This window comes from Prosopis cineraria, unplaced genomic scaffold (genome assembly GCF_029017545.1).
Source record: "Prosopis cineraria cultivar Desert tree isolate PC_DT_omini unplaced genomic scaffold, ASM2901754v1 PC255, whole genome shotgun sequence".
Lineage (NCBI taxonomy): Eukaryota > Viridiplantae > Streptophyta > Magnoliopsida > Fabales > Fabaceae > Prosopis > Prosopis cineraria.
In genome coordinates this window covers 36,208-57,236 of record NW_026555582.1, presented here as the reverse complement: position 1 = coordinate 57,236, position 21,029 = coordinate 36,208, and the positions used below count along the sequence as shown (strand labels likewise).

Here is a 21,029-nt window from a genome sequence, read left to right as displayed (position 1 = left end):
CACTTTTTACCAGAAAACTTACTATAGCATTGACTAACGAGAGAATTAAACATTTTTTTTCTTTTGCATGGAAAAAAAATCTATTTATAAACTTCGCCCAAAAAATATCATTAAAAGAACACAAGTTTGTAGATATGACTCGCATTATTTGAGGTCTTTGGATATGTCTGACATAACTTAATCTTCCCCCTGTACCTTATACTCAATAAGACAGTTAATTTTTTTTTTTTTTTACCTTGACATATACTATACCATTGTATATCCATAATGCATATATAAAATAGCTAAAAATTTTATTTATAACATTAAAATCCAACACAACATTATACATACTTTGAAGTACACACACGAGATACATACGAGGCAAGGGACAAGTTCAATAACAAACAGTCTTCACTCTTAACTCTTGCTCAGGCTTTAGTGCAAACTTCTCCATCACAAACCCACCCATCTTTCTTATTCTCATCTTCCTCATTGGGACCTTGTTTAGATTTTTCTTCCTCCAATGCCCGTTGTTCTTCAGCTGCTGCCTCAAGTTCTTTCACCCTTTCCTCAGTGAAAGGATAGGCTTCATCACCATAAAGCGTGATGAGTCCTCTGGCTTCTTTCGTGATGGTTCGGCCACTAGGTCCTATGGCCACCAACTTGGGAATGCCCTGCACCTTGAACTTGCGACCCAAGAATGCCTTCCTAGAGTCACCAAAAGGAAGCGCCAGCCATGGCATTTCAGCAAAGAATTTGTCAAACGAGGCCTGGTCCCTGTCACTGGATATGAAGACGACTTCAAGTGCGTTGTCTTTGGCCTTGATCTTGTGATATGCTTCTATAAGCTTTGGCAGAAATGCACGGCATGGTGGGCACCATTGAGCTGAGAAGTATAGGAGGACTGTCTTCCCCACTAAATCTGACACTGAAATCTGAAATAAAGAAGAGCTACTGTCATTACTGTCACAGAATGGAGAGAGTAGAGGATAGGAAGAGAAGCACCATTATGGGTTCAGATGATACTCAAGTTTCAAATATCATCTCATAGTAGTATAAAATAGTTTCATGTTTGGAATAACAAATCAAAATCTTTCATATAAATCATAGACTAAAGTTCAAAGATATCAAATTCACATATTATTGTATCCTGATTTAAATGATGCTCAAGTGTCAAATATCAGCATTTTAGAGTTTCATGTTTGAAATGACAAACCAAAAGCTATCATACAGAGCATATTAATTTTTACTGTAAAAGAATAAACTAAAAAGATATCAAATCCACATAGGTATTTCTATCTCCTGGTAATACCAAAACAAACATGCATCTTGTATGCACCGTATATGCTTTCTGACATCCAATACATCAGAATGAATTAGACCATTTTCAAGCTATTGAAAATATCTCAGAAGCAACAGGGGAAAAAAAATTCGATTGTTCTACTTACCTTGATCCCATCTTTCCCCAAACAAAATCTAGATCTCCAGAAACCAGAATAGATTCAAAAGTCTGAGCTGCCTCTTTGGCCTTCTCTATCTCAGCAAGCTCTCCAAACTTCTCAGGAGTAAAAGGGTATGCAGCAACGCCGTGCTCTTCAATGGCCTCAGCCACATTGGAATGAAGGGTTTTTCCATCTGGCCCAATAATAACCAAGGTGGGCAAGGTTGATAGCTCGAAGTGGCGAGCAAGCTTCTCGCAGCTCTTGTCCTTGAATGGCAATGCCAACCAGGGCAAATTTTTCAGTCCTTGTTTTGAACGGTTCTTCATCATCACCAACGGATATCAACACAATCTCAAAGTCCTCCCCCTTTGCTTTCAGCTTCTCATAAACCTCCACAAGCTTTGGGTAAAATCAGCGGATGGTTTGTACGCAAAATATGAGAAATACAGACCCACTGTCTTCCTTCAAGTTTAGACACAGGTACCTGCAGTTTAATGGAAGGGTGAAATTCAAACTCTGTCCTATATGTGCCCAAAATAATATTAATTCATCACAATGTGAACAACACTTGCCCAGATCAGCCACAAAAAGCTTAAAGCCTTTTGATTTTGAGGATCGGACCAGTCATACTTCTTCAGGTTTAGCTCATTCAGAGAGTGAAGTTACAGAAACTTACTTGCGTCCCATCAGAAGATACAACGAAGTCTCGTGACTTAAAGACCAAAAGAGATCTCAAGGACTGGTTCCTCTTGGCTTCCTCTTCTTGGTCTTTCAACTCTTTGATCCTTTCTGGTGTGAAAGGGTATGCTTCAGCTCCATGCTCAAGTACAACCTCAGTTCCATCTTCAGTGGCGACTTTCCCATTCTCGTCCAGAATCACGAGGTGGGGAATCCCTTGCACTTGGAACAATTGGTCGAGGCTACTGCGCGTGTCGGAATCAGAAAATGGGACAGCAAGCCATGGCATCTTTGAAAAGTAACCTTTGAAGGAATCTTCATCTTCATCAGCTGACACAAAGATGATCTCAAAGTCACCTTTAGGTGAGACTTCATTGTACAACTCCACCAAAGTAGGGGTGAATCGTCGGCAGGGGCCGCACCAAGATCCTGAAAAATATAAACCAACTTTCTTCCCTTTCAAGCTCTCAATTTGTACCTGAAAATATTTACAGCATGATTAAAGACCTCTCAAATAAAACAGCATATCCAGTGGCAGAGTCTATCAGATCTCATGCTCAAAAAAATCATTCCGATTTATTCTATTTGATTCAGCAGCCTATTTTAACCCATCTTGGTCTTATACTGAAGAACAAGCTGGTGTATCACAACTCACGTGTTTTGTAATTAATAGATATCCGTGAATCAAACATCAAACATAGAAAATACAGAAAGACAGTAATCAAATCAGATATGCTGCAAGTATAGACACCCTATTCACTCAGAAGACAAAATTTAGTGAGAAGGCCGTTGATCATAACTTCAGATATGGTTGGAGTCTTATGGAAGAAAGATGGATTCGTGAATAAATGAAGAGTTCCGAATCTCAGACGTGGAAACTTTTCCGAGAAAATTAAAGGCAGAAATCGCGTTAAACGTAAGAACAAAAGAAGCACCTGATCGCCGTTATTCCGAACGAGATAATCCCTCTCCGAAGAAGAGAGGATAGATTGAATATCATGGGCGACATTATCAGCACCAGCCATTTCCGTCACTGAAACTAGCTCTGAACGCAGCTCTGCACAAGACGAAAAAACACAGTTCCATTTGGGTAATTTATCGGTGGACAAAAATCTTGGGGGCCCTTTTCTAGATACTTCTTGTCCAAGGCAAAAAAGAGGGGAAGAATTAACGTTGAAGCCCACGTAAAAAAAAAAAATTAATTACGTTCATAAACAACTGAACTTTTTCTTAAAAAAAGTCTCTCTAGCTTCAATTTGTGTCCGTAATTTTGTATAATTAATTATGACAAAGAATGAGGACGTGCTTTTCTTCCCACTATAATTTCTGGAATATTCGAGCTTTCATTGTTGGCTGATTTTCTTGGTGGCTAAAGAGGAAATAAAAAAAATTAAGCAATTCTCTCTTTTCCCATTGGATAAAGCAGCCCGGGAGGGATGGTCGGCCAAGAAATGCCGTTCATGTTCAAATGACCGAAACGTATGTCGCTCGTTTAAACGACGACTATTGGCGTCAACCTGTCCACATTTTAAAATCGGATAACTAACGACAGAGAGATGAATATATTTGTATACAGTACTATATTTTTGTTGCGATTTTTTTAATATAAATTTGTACTTTTTTTATTTTTGGTAAAAAAAAATCTACTTTTTTTATTTTAGAATCCAAGTGGCGAAACTTGGAAGAGTTTACATGACATTGATATAATAAATAAGCTAATTCCAATTTAGTCATATAATAATGAATTAAAGGACAAATTTGTCCTTGAATTTTTTCGCCAAATGCAATGAGTATCCTTGAATTTTGATTGTCATAAAATTATCCTAAAATTTTAAAAATAATACAATATTGTCTAGTAATATAATAACTTTGATTGTTAATTGAAATTTTTTCACAATGGTTAAATATTAATTTTGTTCCAGAAGTTTTTTTAAAAGATGAATTAGTATCTTAAACTTTTTAATTTGCACAATATTTTTGAATTATCAATATTTAATTATAAAAAAAATCTAACAACACATTATTGATTTTAAAAATAATTTGTACTTATAGATTTGACAAGAAACATTACATAAATTTGCTTGAACGTAAAATTCATTCTATTTGAACATTCTGCGAACTTTCCCTTCAATAAAGTCCAAACTTTCCTTTTTTGTTTTTTTATTCACGAGTAAGTTCAAGCATGCGCCCAAACTTAACCGTAAGCAAATATAAATTTTTTTTTTCAAATCGCTTGTGGGCAGGATAGATTAATTTGAATTTTAACTTAGAGATATTTAATATAATTTAATTCAAAATCTTCTATAATTTTAGGTTATAATGACTTGTTAGATCATTCTTCTGATTTAAATGTTGATAATCTTAAAATATTAAACTTGTTAAAAGTTTAGGGTGCCAAATTTTTTCAAGATAAATTTCAAGAATAAAATTACCTTTTAATCCTCATGATAACAGTAAATATTTGCCAAATGTTATTATAGGAAAATTAACCTTTCACCCTCACAATAACAGTAATCATTGATCAAATGTTATTATAGGAAAATTAACCTTTCACCCTCACAATAACAGTAATCATTGATCAAATGTTGTTTATAGGGGTAATATTGCATTTTTTTTAACTTTTTAGTTAATATTGCATCAATTGAAAGGATAACAGTTTCATTATTTAATGAAAAACTTATAGGACAAATTTCCCATAACTTTATAATAAATAATAATCATCAACTTATTGCTTTGATTTTTATTTCATTTATTCAACTACACTAATTAATCATATATGATAGGGACAATTATATTGAAGTCCCACATAAAAAAATTAATTACTGTAAAGTTCATTAACAACTGAACTAAAATATTAATTTCTTGTGTGTAATCTAACTATAATTCTCCCTATATCATATGATTCATATAATTATTTCAATTCGTATAATAAAAAGGACGACTATTGGCGTCAACGTTTTATAATCCGATAGCACGGCTGGCGAACCAGATGCTAAGCAATGAGGTTTAATTCGATAACGTCCTTCTATTTCTTCCCCCCTTTAAATTACTCCTAAGTTTTATTTAAAAAAGAAAAACATGATAAAAGTCAAATATTAGTTATATTGAGTGGGGTCACCACACGCACTAGTTTCATATCCATGAATTGTTCATTTAATAATTCATCAATCATAGGTAATATGCAGATCATATAAATTATGTTCTATGTGATTCTTGGATGATTTTTTTTAAAGTTATATAAAAGACTAAAATAGTTCGAATTACTTATTATCTGTACATACCAAACTAGAATTTAACCTGATGTGCAGGACAAAATTTTTTATAGAAAAATGGATTATAAGTTTTGTGTTGTTAAAGTTTGATCTAATTGTAATTAATATAAGTTTTTTTAAAAAATAATTATTTAGTTTCTATAATTTTAATTTAATTGTAATTTAATTTTTAAATTTTGACTCATTATAACTCAATCTTTATAGTTTTTTATTATAACTATGTCCTTGAATTTTGACCAAGTACAATTCAATTCTATAATTTGAACCATTTTAAATATTGGTCCTTCTATTTTAAAAAATAAATTATTATAGTTAAAATTATTTTAAAATTTAAGAACTAATAATTTTAATTACCAAAACGTTTAATATTTATAAAGAATATAAAATTAAAATTTTAAAAAATTTAAATTTTTTAATTTATTTTTTAAAGTATATAGGCCAATATTTTAAATAGTTATAACTATTAAAAATAAGTTGTATTGAGTGAAAATTTAAAAATTAAATTATAATAAATTAAAGTTTAGAAATTAACCTATAACTAAATCAAAACTATAAAAATTAAATAATTTATTTCTTCTAAATTTGAAGTATTTTATAATTAAGAATTTTATGTGCAAATTAAATGATTATGAATGAGAAGTGTATCACAACACCTTGCATGTAACAATTAAAAAAAATTAAATTGAATTATTAGACCATGAAGCGGGTAGGTTCAATTTATATGGGCCCAGCTTTTATGGATCCAGGTCCAGAAGATAAGGAAAAAATATGTTTCTTTAATTCTCCGTCCAACCCACAAAAGTGTATATTCCCCAGCAACCATAAAATGAAGTCTCTCATGGTTTGATGCTTTTCCAAATTTGATCACTTAGGAAGAGTCTGTAACCATCTTTGACTGCATAAAATCTTAGAAAAATTTCCTTTCCACATTAAAAGAATATCGAAAAAATATAACTTTAGTTTCTATATTTGTTATAGATTCTTGCACTTTTTTTAATATTTTAGGTTCTTATATTTTTGTTTTTTTTTTATGTTTTAAGTCTTTAAATGAATAAAGTGTAGGGATCTAAAATATTAAAAAATAAAAACTATATGGACTTAGGACATCAAAAAAAATGCAAGACCTAATAGTAAAATGTGAATAAAGTACAAGAACCCAAAGTTATATTTTTTCAAGAATATCTCTCACAGATAATATTGCGGCAATATTGTGTATCCCATTTTCTTATGTGAGAATCAAATTTAAGATCATCTCAAATGAATTTATTACAATAAGAACTTATCAATTTTGCATTTGATATAAAAAATACTTATTGTTGTTAAAAGTTGAATTTTAACTTATTAAATTTTAAAAAAAAACCTAACAAAAACAAAAACAAGTTAAGATTTATCTTGTAATAATATATATGTGTTTTTACAAAACAATATCTGATTCAAAATTGATAACCTATTATTCTTCATTTTTTGATTCAAAATATCAAAAAATAAAAACTATAGGGACTTAGGACACAAAAGAAGTACAAGATCTAATAGCAAAATCGAATAAAGTACGCGAATATAAAGTTATATTTTTTCAAGAATATCTTTCACAGATAATATTGCGGCAATATTGTGTATCCCATTTCTTATGTGAGAATCAAATTTAAGATCATCTCAAATGAATTTATTACAATAAGAGCTTATCAATTTTGCATTTGATATAAAAATACTTATTGTTGTAAAAGTTGAATTTTAACTTATTAAATTTAAAAAAAACTAACAAAAACAAAAACAAGTTAAAATTATCTTTTAATAATATATAGTGTTTTTACAAAACAATATCTGATTCAAAATTGATAACCTATTATGGTAATAAATTATCTTAAGAGGGTCTTACATGTCATTCTCCATTTTCCTCTTATATGGTTGCCCATAATTGAAAGCATTGTAGGATAACAAGCGGCTAAAGAGGTTAATAATAATATTGGAATCGCTTCCCGCTTTCCCTCAACGTTTTAAGTTGTCAGTTACTAAATTGCCAGATTCTCTAATATATTTTTTTGAATTTAAAAAAAAAACTAAAATCATAAACGATTACAACCAAACTAATAATGATCTTCATACTTACCATTACTTTATTTAGGTTCTTCAAATTCTAAAAAATATTGTTTTTACTATCTAATTTAAATTTTAGATATATACATTTAAGGTATGTGCATAAAAATTAAGACGTCCATTCATTTTGATACTTGCCATTAAGCAAATCACCTATTTAATTTTTTAACACTTTTTTGCTACATACAAATTTAAGTGAGTTGTATCCCAAACCTCCGCGGCTAAGGCATGACTTAAATAGTATTTACAAATATATTACTAGATTATCCATTAATAAAATCTTTATATTAACAGTGGAACGAAACTTCTCGCAGGTTGCTCTCATATTTATGCTTCTAATGGAATTTCAGTACATTTAACATCAGTATCCAAATTCCCTTTATTATTAAAATGAAAGAAATTAATTAAACATATAATTTATTAAAAATAAATATGCAAATTGATTAATTCAAACGCATTTAATTTAACTATATTTTATTTTAAATAAGTACCCATATTTCATTCAAGCACTTAAATTTTTCGTTAAGTAAAATTTTGCTATAGCACTTTTTACAGAAAAATTTACTATAGCATTGACTTATGAGAGAATTAAACATTTTTTTCTTTTGCATGAAAAACAAATTTCTAAACTCCCACAAACGAAATATCGTTAAAAGAACACAAGTTTGCAGATATGACTCACATTGCTTGAGTTCTTATGGAGACGTCTGATATAACTTAATCTTCCCCTTGTATTAAGACACTCAATAAGACAGTTAATTTTTTTTTTTTTTACCTTGACATATCCTATACCATTGTATTAATCTATAATGCACATGAAATAGGTAAAAATCTTTTCTTTTGTAAAATATAATCTTTTGTTACTGTTTGTTCAACACTAAAAACAACATAACATATATATATATATATATATATATATATTTTAAAAACATCAATAAGGCTGAGGTGTACCTGTACATCATACAGGGGCATACTCTAGTGTTTATTTATAACATTAAAATCCAACACAATACAAACTCTGAAATACACGCAAGAGGCCTAGGGGCAAATTCAATGCAACAAACAGTCTTCACTCTTAACTCTTGTTCAGGCTTTAGTGCAAACTTCTCCATCACAAACCCCCCCATCTTTCTTATTCTCATCTTCCTCATTGGGACCTTGTTTAGATTTCTCTTCCCTCCAATGCACGTCGTTCTTCAGCTGCTGCCTCAAGTTCTTTCACCCTTTCCTCAGTGAAAGGATAGGCTTCATCACCATAAAGCGTGATGAGTCCTCTGGCTTCTTTCATGATGGTTTAGCCACTAGGTCCGACGGCCACCAACTTGGGAATGCCTTGCACCTTGAACTTGTGACCTAAGAATGCCTTCGTAGAGTCTCCAAAAGGAAGCGCCAGCCATGGCATTTGAGCAAAGAATTTGTCAAACGAGGCTTGGTCCCTGTCACTGGATATGAAGACGACTTCAAGTGCATTGTCTTTGGCCTTGATTTTGTGATATGCTTCTATAAGCTTTGGCTGAAATGCACGGCATGGTGGGCACCATTAAGCTGAGAAGTATAGGAGGACTGTCTTCCCCACTAAATCTGACACTGGAATCTGAAATAAGGAAGAGCTACTGTCATTACTATCACAGAATGGAGAGAGAAGAGGATAGGAAGAGAAGCACCATTATGGCACCAGTTCTTCATCCAGACTTCTCTCTCAGTCTCTCCCTCACTCTTCTCAGTCCTCTACTCTCCTTCTCAGTGCTCTCTCCTTCCTTGGCTTTCCTCTCGTTCTCGGGCTCTGTTTCTTTCTTCTCTTTTTCTGTCTGGTTCTCGTGCGTTTTTTCACTGAAACTCTCTTCCTCTTTGTTTAGGCTTTTCTGTCCTTTATTGCTTTCTCCTTCCTCAATTTTCTGTTCTTATTCTCGTGCTCTCTTTTTTCTATTTTTCTGCCTTTTATTCGTGCTCTGTTTTTTAGCATGTTTTCCGTGCATGTGTGTGCTTGCTTTCTGCATTGGTGTTTCGTGTTTCTGTTGCTCTGCTTTGTGTTCTTCTTTTTTTTGTGTGACTTTCTTCTCTCTGGTTCTCTGTCTCTCTTTCTTCGTCTCTATCTCTCTGTGTTTTCGGCTGGCGTCTGCTCTTCTCCTTCTTCTGTTTTGTTGGGTTTTCATCTGGTCTTTTCTTCTGTGCTCTTTGGCTAAAAGTCTGCTCTCTTCATGGTGGTTTTGCTGGCGTGGCTTCCCTTTTTTTTTTTTCCATGCAGCCCTCTGATTCCTTCGTCTGTGCTGGCGTGGCTTCACTTTTGTTTCCATGCAGCCCTCTAATTCCTTCGTCTGTGCTGCTCGCGTGTGTTGAAAAAGGGAGGCCCTTTTAGGGCTGTGATGATCAGTATCATCCGGCCCTCATGTATTATTATTTTTTATTTTTATTAATATTTTTTATTAAATTAACACACACATATTTTAAGTGGAAAATAAAATTTAAAGAAAAAAAGTTTAACTCTCAAAAAAGTAACTTTCAATATTCTTGAATGATTGAAATAATTTGTGAGAGATTTTTTTTTAAAGATTTAACCTTTGCTTGTTTTGATTTTGTTAAATTATTATATTTTTTTTGAAAATATAATTCTAAAATAGATTAAATTTCATTTTGTGTTTTTTATATTTTTTAATTATTTATTATTAAATTTAAAAATATTTGAATAAAATACGGTGTTCACATAGAGCATGATTAAAGACCTCTCCAATAAAACAGCATATCTAGTGGTAGAGTCTATCAAATCTCATGCTCAAAAAAATCATTCCGATTTATTCTATTTGATTCAGCAGCCTATTTTAACCCATCTTTGTCTTATGCTGAAGAACAAGCTGGTGTATCACAACTCATGTGTTTCGTAATTAAAAGATATCCGTGAATCAAACATCAAACATAGAAAATTAAGCAGTTCTCTCTTTTCCCATTGGACGAAGCAGCCACGGAGGGATGACAGGCCAATAAATGTCATTCATGTTCCAATGACCGAAACGTATAAACGACGACTATTGGCGTCAACCTTCAACGTTTTAAAATCGGATAACTAACGACAGAGAGATGAATAAATTTGTATATAGTACAATCTATTTTAGTTGCGATTTTTTTAATACAAATTTGGACCTTTCAGAATCCAAGTGGCGAATCTTGGAAGAGTTGACATGACATTGATATAATAAATAAATTAATTCCAATTTAATTATATAATAGTGGATTAAAGGATAAATTTGAATTTTTTCACCAAATGCAATGAGTATCCTTAAATTTTGATTGTCATAAAATTATCCTAAAAATTTAAAAAATGATGCAATATTGTCTCGTAATATAGTAAGGTTGATTGTTAATTAAACATTTTTTTATAATGGTTAAAAATTAATTTTGCTCCAGAAGTTTTTTTTAAAAGATAAATTAGTATCTTAAACTTTTCAATCAGCGCAATATTTTTAAATTATTAATATTTAAATTATAAAAAAAATCTAACTACACATTATTAATTTAAAAATGAGTTGTGTTTATACCCAAATTATCCTTTTATTTTTGCTTAACAATGTTTATAGATTTTGACAAGAAACATTACTTAATTTTGCTTGAATGTAAAACTAACTCTATTTGAACATTCTGCGAACTTTCCCTTCAATAAAGTCCAAACTTTTCTTTATTTTTTGTAATGAGTAAGTTCAAGCATGTGTCCAAACTTAACTGTAAGCAAATATAGATTTTTTTTTTTTTCAAACTGCTTGTGGGCAACATAGATTAATTTAAATTTTGACTTAGAGATGTTTAATATAATTCAATTCAAAATCTTCTATGATTTTAGGTCATAATGACTTGTTAGATCATTCTTTTGATTTAAAAGTTAATAATCTTAAAGTATTGCGCTTGTTAAAAGTTTAGGATGTTAATTTTTTTTTAAGATAAATTTCAAGAATAAAATTATCCTTTAATCCTCATAATAACAATAAACATTTGCCAAATGTTATTACAGTAAAGTTAACCTTTAACCCTCATAATAACAGTAAACATTGATCAAATGTTAATATAGGGATAATGTTGCATCATTTTTTTAACTTTTTGGATAATATTGCATCAATTGAAAGGATAACTGTTTCATTATTTAATGAAAAACTTATAGAGCAAATTTGCCCATAACCTTATAATAAATAATCATCATCAACTTATTGCTTTGATTTTTATTTCCATTTATTCAACCACACTAATTAATCATATATCATATGATTCATATAATTATTTCAATTCGTATAATAAAAAAAGGACGACTACTGGCGTCAACGTTTTATAATCCGATAGCAAAGCGGGCGAACCAGACGCCAAGCAACGAGGTTTAATTCGATAACGTCCTTCTAATTCCCCCCCCCCCCCCAAAAAAAAAAATTACTCCTAAGTTTTATTCAAAAAAGAAAAAAAATATGACAAAAGTCAAATATTAGTTATATTGAGTGGGGTTACCACACCCAGTAGTTTTATATCCATGAATAGTTCATTTAATAGTTCATCAATCATAGGTAATATTCAGATCATATAATTTATGTTCTATGTGATTCTTGGATGATTTTTTTTTCAAGTTATATAAAAGACTAAAATAGTTCTAATTAGTTATTATCTGTACAAACTAAACTAGAATTTAACCTTGATGTGCTGGACAAAATTTTTTATAGAAAAATGGATTCTAAGTTTTGTGTCGTTAAAGTTTTGATATAATTGTAATTAATATAATTTTTAGAAAAAATTAATTATTCAATCTCTATAATTTTGATTCAATTGTAATTTAATTTTTAAATTTTAACTCATTATGATTCGATCTTTATAGTTTTTGATTATAACTATGTCCTTGAATTTTGACTAGATACAATTTAATTCTATAATTTCAATCATTTTAAATATTGGTCTTTCTATTTTAAAAAATAAAATTATCATAATTAAAATTATTTTAAAATTTGGGGACTAATAATTATAATTACCAAAATATTTAATATTTATAAAGAAAATAAAAATTAAAATTTTAAAATAATTTCAAATTTTTAATTTATTTTTTAAAATATATATACCAATATTTTAAATAGTTATAACTATCGAAAATGAGTTGTGTTGAGTTAAAATTCAAAAATTAAATTAGAATAAATCAAAGTTTAGAGGTTAACCTATAATTAAATTAAAATTATAAGAATCAAATAATTTATTTTTCCTAAATTTAAAGTATTTTACAGTTAGGAATTTTATGTGCAAATTAAATGATTATGAATGGGAAGTGTATCATAACACCTCGTATGTAACAATTAAAAAAATTAAATTGAATTATTAGACCATGAAGCGGGTAGGTTCAATTTATATGGACCCGTTTTTACGGGTCCAGGTCCAGAAGATAAGGAAAAAAAAAAAGTTTCTTTAATTCCCTGTCCAACCCACAAAAGTGTACATTCCCCAGCAACCATAAAATGAGGTCTCTCATAGGTTGATGCTTTTCCAAATTTGATCGTTTAGGAAGAGTCTGTAACCATCTTTGACTGCATAAATCCTAGAACAATTTCCTTTCCACATTAAAAGAATATCGAGAAAATATAACTTTGAATCTTTATATTTTGTGATAGGTCCTAGCACTTTTTTTGGTGTTTTTAATTCCCATATTTTTTTTTTTTGATATTCTAGATCCTTAAATGAACAAAGTGTAGGAATCTTAAAAGAATCTAAAACACCAAAAAATAAAAGTATAAGGACTTAGGAAACCGAAAAAGGTGCAGGAATCAATAACAAAACGGGAGTAAAGTACGAAAACTTAAAGTTATATTTTTTCAAAAATATCTCTCATAGATGATATTGCGGCAATATTGTGTATCTCATTTTCTTATGTGAGAATCGAATTTAAAGTCATCTCAAATGAATTTATTACAATAAGAGTTTATTAATTTCACATTTGATATAAAAATACTTATTGTTGTTAAAAGCTGAATTTTAACTTATTAAATTTTTTAAAAAAAGCCCTAACAAAAACAAGTCAAGGTTTAGCTTTTAACAATGTATACATGTCTTCATAAGACAACATCCGACACAGAATTGATAACCTCTTATTGTAATAAATTATCTTAAGAGGGTCTTGTATGTCATTGTATATTTTCCTAGTTATGTGCATTTTATGTTTACCCACAATTGAAAGCATTGCATGATAACCTTTCTGCATGAGACACCAGGGGCGGGTAAAGAGGTTAATAATAACATTGGAATCGCTTCCCACTTTCCCTCACAGTTTATGTTGTCAGTTACTAAATTGCCAGATTCTCTAATATATTTTTTTAATTGAAAAAAAAAAACTAAAATCATAAACGATTACAACCTAACTAATGATCTTCGTACTCACCATTTACTTTATTTAGGTTCTTCAAATTCTAAAAAATACTGTTTTTACTATCTAATTTAAATTTTAGATATATACATTTAAGGTATGTGCATAAAAATTAGGACGTCCATTCTTTGATGCTTGTCATAAAGAAAATCGCCTATTTTAATTTTTTTTAACACTTTTTTGCTGTATAAAAATTTAAGTGAGTTGTATCTCAAGTCTCCAAGTCTAAGGCAAGACATAATATTTAAAAATATATTTATAAATTATTCACTAATAAAATCTTTACGTTAATAGTAAGGTTTGAATTCAAAACCTTTGTAAGTTATGAAAATTTTTTACCAACTAGAACGATTAGTCAGTCAAATCACCACTTTTTAATGCCAATATGTCCGTGAAATGACAAAGTAGAAAAATCAGATCAATATACACTTGATGTCATTTAGCTAACATTATTTTCCAAACGTTCACATAAATCCTTACTGTGCGCCTGGCTATCCTGATTATCAGTAGAACAGATTGATATGTATCCCCTGCTTGCTACTTGTTGCTGAAAATTTTTACAGTGCATACATACTGCGTGTTGGATTTTTCTTCATTGTGTAATATAAAATAAAGTCTAGCAAGTTTCCACAACACCATAACGTGGAAAGAGGACAAGCATGCAAGACAAGTTTTTTTTTTTTTTTCGTAATAGAGAAACGCAAGTCAACTTCTTCCCCGCAAGAGATTAAAGCAAAGCATGACCTCTATTTTGTAATACCTCTTTTCCTTTAGGCTTTGACTTGTGCCAGACCATATTTTTATCTCCCGCTAAAATAGTAATTTTTTGGAACAACAAGCATATTATTATTATTATTATAAAAGTTTTGAAATACGCACAACAAGAAGTCTTCAGACAACTTCGATGCAACAAACAGTCATCGCACTTTCACTCTTCTTCAGGCTTTTGAACAGACTTCTCCATCACAAACCCACTCATCTTTTTTACTCTCTTCTTCTTCTTCATTGGTAACTTCTTCAGGCTTCTCTTCCTCCAGAGCACATTTTGGATGGAGATCGAAGTCACATTGGTCACAGTAGAATGACCATGAGTGACCCTCCTCGCCACAACCATCACAGTAATAAATCCTCCTGCGAGTCAACACAAGCTCATGATCATGAGACTTGTGCGTCACCTTCTCAGGCCACCCCTTTGCCATCTCTTCAGACGCTGCCTCAAGTTCCTTCACCCTTTCCTCGGTGAAAGGATAAGCTCCAGCGCCATGGAGCTTGACGAGATCTCTCGCCTCTTTCGTGACGGTCCGGCCACTGGGTCCGATGGCCACCAGCATTGGGATGCCTGACACCTTGAATTTGCGACTCAGGAATGACTTCCTCGAGTCACCGAAGGGAAGAGCCAGCCATGGCATTCCAGCAAAGAAGTCATTGAACGAGGCTTCGTCACTGTCACTAGAGATGAAGACAACTTCAAGTGCATTGTCCTTGGCCTTGATCTTGTGATATGCTTCCATAAGCTTTGGAAGAAATGCACGGCATGGCGGACACCAGTGAGCTGAGAAGTACAAGAGGACTGTCTTCCCCACTAAATCTGACACTGGAACCTGAAAAAAAGGAGAACCACTGTCATTGACTCATTATCACAGAACGGAGACAGAAGAAAACATGAGAGAACCAGCGGAAAGGTTATGAGGATAATCGGTGTAAAATTTCGTTTTATCTAAGAGTTTCGTGTTTGGTATGATCTAACAAGTCAAAAGCTGCATTGTAAAAAACATGCTAATCTTTCATCATAAAAGAACTAAATCAAAATTTCAAAGACATCAACATTCAACTCACTGTTATCTTTATCTCCCTATAATTCCAAAACATAAATGTATCTTGCATCTTAAAATATTTTTGGCATATCCAAGACATGTTGATGAAGATAACCATTCACAAGATATTGAACATATCTAAGAAGCAAGACAAGAACGTGAGGTTCGATTGTTTTCAAGAAAAATACCTTGACTCCATCTTTCCCCAAGACAAAATCTAGATCCCCAGAAACAAGAATGGACTCGAGGGTCTGCGTTTCCTCTTTGGCCTTCTCTATCTCAGCGAGCTCTGAAAACTTCTCAGGAGTAAAAGGGTATGCAGTAACACCATGCTCTTCAATGGCTTCAACCACGTTGGAATGAAGGGTTTTTCCATCCGGACCAATAATAACCAAAGCGGGTAAAGCCGACAGCTCAAAGTAGCGAGCTAGCTTCTCACAGCTCTTGTCCTTGTACGGCAATGCCAACCAGGGCACATTTTTCAGTCCTTGCTTGAACGATGCTTCATCATCACGAATGGATATCAACACAATCTCAAAGTCCTCACTCTTTTCTTTCAGCTTCCCATAAACCTCCACAAGCTTTTGGGTAAACTCAGCAGATGCTCCGCGCGAAAAAGATGAGAAATACAGACCCACCGTCTTCCCCTCAAGTTCAGACACGGGAACCTGCGTGTAAATAGAAGGTGAAATTCTGAAATTCAAACAGCAACATTCTAAATATATATTTCTAAGATTTACGCTGGTCTTTAATGTAAATAAGTAAAGAGAACACTTCTTCAGTTGTGTCTCATGAAGAGCATAATGTTACAGAAACTTGCTTGCTTTCCATCAGAAGATATAACGAAGTCGCGTGACTTGAAGACCAGGAGAGATCTCAAGGACTGGTTCCTCTTGGCTTCCTCTTCTTGGTCTTTCAAATCTTTGATCCTTTCTGGTGTGAAAGGGTATGCTTCAGCTCCATACTCAAGTACAACCGCAGTTCCATCTTCAGTGGCTACTTTCCCATTCTCATCGAGGATTACAAGGTAAGGAATCCCCTTAACCCGGAACAATTCATCGAGGCAGCTACGTGTGCCAGAATCAGAAAATGGGATGGCAAGCCATGGCATCTTGGAAAAGTAACCTTTGAAGGCATCTTCATCTCGGTCAGCCGACACAAAAATTATCTCAAAATCACCTTTATGAGAGACTTCATTGTACAATTCCACCAATGTAGGGGTGAATTGTTTGCAGGGACCGCACCAAGATGCTGAAAAATATAAGCCAACTTTCTTCCCTTTCAAGCTCTCAATTTTAACCTGAATATGTCAGGAGCATAAACAAAGACTTCCTCAATTCTTCATGAATACGATCATAATCATTTAAAATAATACCTATGAGCTATCATTTCCAATGAAACAATGTATCTAACAGTAGAGTCTATCAGAGTTCACACTCAAAAAAAATCATTTCGTGTTTTATTTGTTTGATTTAGCAGAAGCGGCTTTCTGTCAAAAGGGAGAAAAAAAAGGCAGAAGCAGCTACGTATTCTATCTAACCCAGAGTATATCTTATATCGAAAACTCTTAAGAACATGCTGGGTCATCACAATAATTCACATGTTTCGTTATTTAAACAAATTTTTGAATCAAACATGACAGAAAATACAAAAAGATAGTGATCAAATCAGACGGGCAGCAAGTATAGGCAAGAAAATAGAAAATTACACACCCTAATGACTCAGAAGACTACAAATCTAGTGCTAAGGCCGTTGATCAAAAACTTCAAATATCACTGGAGTCTGATTGACCTACGATGGGTTCATAAAGAAACACAGAGTTCGAGTTTTCCAAATGCTAGAGTTGGACAAATTTTCGAGAAAATGAAAGGTAGAAATCACGTCAAATTATTAAATGAGATAACCAAATACGTACTTGATCGCCGTTGTTCCGAAGGAGATAGTCCCTCTCTGAAGAAGAGAGGACAGATTGAATATCGTGGGCGACATCATCGACACCGGACATTTCTTTCACTGTGAAACCTCGATGCTCCGACCTCACAGTACCGAACTGAAAAGTAACTTTGGTGAAGAAGATTCACACTCAATCGCTCATTTATAGGGGTAAAAAACTGAGGACAAAAACGTAGCACTATTTTGAACATTCGTAATAAAAGAGGAGACAAAATTCTTCGTTCTTTCTCTCTTCACGCTCTTGGAGGTGACTTCCTTGTAGGGGTGTTCAGTCCGGACCCGTCCCGATTGGCCCGGTATCGTCCCGATCATATCGGGACGGGTCTTGTCCCGGCCTGAAACTAATCGGGACGGGACTTTACGGGACGGGACAGGAAAGAGGTTCGGGACGGGACGGGACACGGGATTACCATCGAGACGTCCCGTCCCGTCCCGAATATTATATATATTATTTTTTATTTTAAATATATTAATTATATTAATATAATTTATACTTATATTAATTATATCAATTATAATTTTAATACTTACAATTCTTATTTAAAACTAAAGTTTTTTTATATTGATAATTTTAATGGCATGGAGTAAACATGGCAATATCTTTTTTTATAATATATTAATTATATTAATATAATTTATTTTTATATATATCTATTTAATAACTTTTATTTACAACGTATTTTTTACTTATTTTTAGAAGAGTAATTAGCTTAGTACATCTTCATTAAAGTAGAATAACAATGATTTGATATTATGTTTGACTTGTCTGTTGTTACTAATCTTATAATGTAAAGATCATTTGTGTTTATTATTATAATGTGTAGTTATGATTAATATAATTCAATAATTGATTTTAAATTATTATTATTTATGTACTTGTGTTGTTTTGATTTTAAACTTAATAAATTATATGATTTAAAATTTTAATGAATGTTATTATCCAGATCTTTTTTCGATATTATTTCATTTATCGGGACGGCGGGACGTCCCGATCTTGTCCCGATCCCGTCCCGACTCTTAACGGGACGGGACGACTTTCGGGACGGGACGGGACACGGGACTAAAATTCAGTCCCGATCTTTTTCTCGGGACGGGACACGGGATGGGGGTGTCCCGGTCCCGTCCCGTCCCGTGAACACCCCTACTTCCTTGATGACCGAGAAAGCAATTGAGCATTTTTGTGGGTCCAAAAATAAATGATTAAGCATCTCTCTCCTACATAGCCTGGATTGGTCGGCCCATGGGATTGAGCAGTGTCGTTCACGGGCCAGATACCCAGTAAAACGACGACGACTTTGGCGTCAGCGTTTTAATTTCACGCGACAATGTCCATCATATATATAAAAGCGTACATATATTGGAGGCCAGCTGGTGCCTAGTGGTTGGGTGTAATAATTTGAAGATTACGTCAGCCATGATGTTGAATGAGTTAGACGTCAGCAAGCTTACGCAACACGATAAGGAACGGTGCAATACCAAACAAGAAAACACGACAGGTACCAACAGGGGAGAAGACAGGAACCAGTACGGAACACGGTCATTTTTATTTTTAATTTGTTTAATAAAATATAAAGGTTATATACTTTTCACCTCTTAAATTGATACATTATAGAATACTTAAAATATTAAATAAAATTTTTATTTTAATTTTATAAAAAAATTTTATACATATATAATCCAACTGTTTTAATAGCTCGAAAATATAGTTATTATAAGATTTATTTATTTTCAACAAGATAATATTACAGTTGCTTTTAAAAGTATTAATGTCATTTAATTTTGTTCTATCGAGAATTGTAAGAAAAATTTTAAAATATATTAAATACTATACACTTGATATTTATCGTAAAATTACTTATCTAAAAGTTAAGAGGAATTGGTTGAGATTTTTTTAAAAAAACTTATTTTTTTAGTAATAACCAAAGTATTGAAATTTATTATATAAAAAATTTTTACTATGATATATTTAAATCTCATAGACATAAAGAATTAGTGACAATTAAGCATCATTATCGTATTGATATATTTATTTATTATCATTATCAATTAAAAAAATTAAATAGTAAATTCAGTAAGTAAGTGATGAGCGTTTTTTAAATTGAACAGAACTTTAAATTCCAAATATATATTTAAATTATTCAATGTTCATGGAAAATATTAAATCTTCTCCAGTTTAATGATAGTTTATATTGAGAAAAAAATTATTAAAAATTTTATTTTAAACATGATAATTAATTATTCTCATACTATGAAAAATTGATGAGCAAAACTTAAAAAATAAAGGTATATATTTATTTTTGTTATATATATGTATATAAAATTGAATATAAATAAATATGTTGAAATATATCTGTTATGCTAGTGATATATATAGATTTATTTTTCTTTTAATTATCATATATTCTTTCCGTTAAAAAATGTAAGACATTTGTAATTGAATTTTATCCTCCAATAAAATAGTTACCTACTTTTAAACTAATCCTATCTTTTCATATTTACCCCTATTAAATAGCTTACAATAAATTTAAAGTTATTATCAATAGAGGCACTTTTAGAAAATACAATGATTATATTTTGAAAGATTAAAACTATCTTATATTTTTAACATTTAACTCCTCTAAAAATATCTTATATTTTTTAATGAAGGGAGTATGCTTTGTTGTCTTGGCTTCCTTTAATGAAATTTTCTGGCTCCATCTCTAAGTACAAAACAAAACTTCTTTGCTAAGGTACTAAGGCAAAGCATGTCCTCTATCTTACTCTACCAGATTTTTTTTTTATAATGTTTAGATTGGTAAATTTGAATTTAAATTATATATTTGTTGGTCAAAAATAGAATTTAAATTATATATTTAAAATCTCATAGTTAAAATTCATGTATTTAAACTTCATTGTTTAGGTAATTAATTAATTAATTAATATTAATTAATATTTTTGTGAACAATATTAATTAATTTGTGAGCAATATCTGATCGAAACATGCAAATAACAAAAGAATACTATCAAATATATTAATTAATATTAAAAAATGTACTCCCTCAGTTTAAAAATATAAGACATTTTTTGAAGGGTTAGATGTTAACAAATGTAAGGCATTTTTAGTTTTTTGAGGTGTAATTGTTGCTTTTTTTTTAAAAAAAATACCCCTATTGATAGAAACTTTATATTTATTATAGTGTATTTAATAGAGATAAATATAAAAAGATAGAATTAGTTTTACCCTTATTAAATGCTTTGAATAAAAAAATTAATAATGAGATTTAAGAATATTTATTAAAAGTAAAAGTGAAATCTTGTTAAGTTTTAAGACAAAGTTAATAAAATTTATGATTTTTTTTAATTTTGATAAAACATGCTGAAAATAATTTATAAATAAAACGAGAAGGAATATCTTTTTATTAAAGGCAATATTATTTGAGGCATATTT

At 31.3% G+C, this 21,029-nt stretch overlaps 1 protein-coding gene and 1 pseudogene across 1 annotated transcript; both read right to left on the bottom strand.

Annotated features, from left to right (window-relative positions):
* Nucleotides 1–294: 294 nt before the first annotated feature.
* On the bottom strand, nt 295–3,197 carry LOC129296090 (probable nucleoredoxin 1; annotated as a pseudogene).
* Nucleotides 3,198–14,392: 11,195 nt separating this feature from the next.
* Nucleotides 14,393–17,832, bottom strand: LOC129296093 (probable nucleoredoxin 1). Its single transcript, XM_054934691.1, has 4 exons — nt 17,565–17,832; nt 16,470–16,949; nt 15,838–16,317; nt 14,393–15,436 (listed from the first exon to the last, which is right to left on the bottom strand). Exons 1-4 carry the CDS (start codon nt 17,652–17,654, stop codon nt 14,774–14,776), a joined length of 1,713 nt encoding a protein of 570 aa, XP_054790666.1. The 5' UTR covers nt 17,655–17,832; the 3' UTR covers nt 14,393–14,773.
* Nucleotides 17,833–21,029: the final 3,197 nt, after the last annotated feature.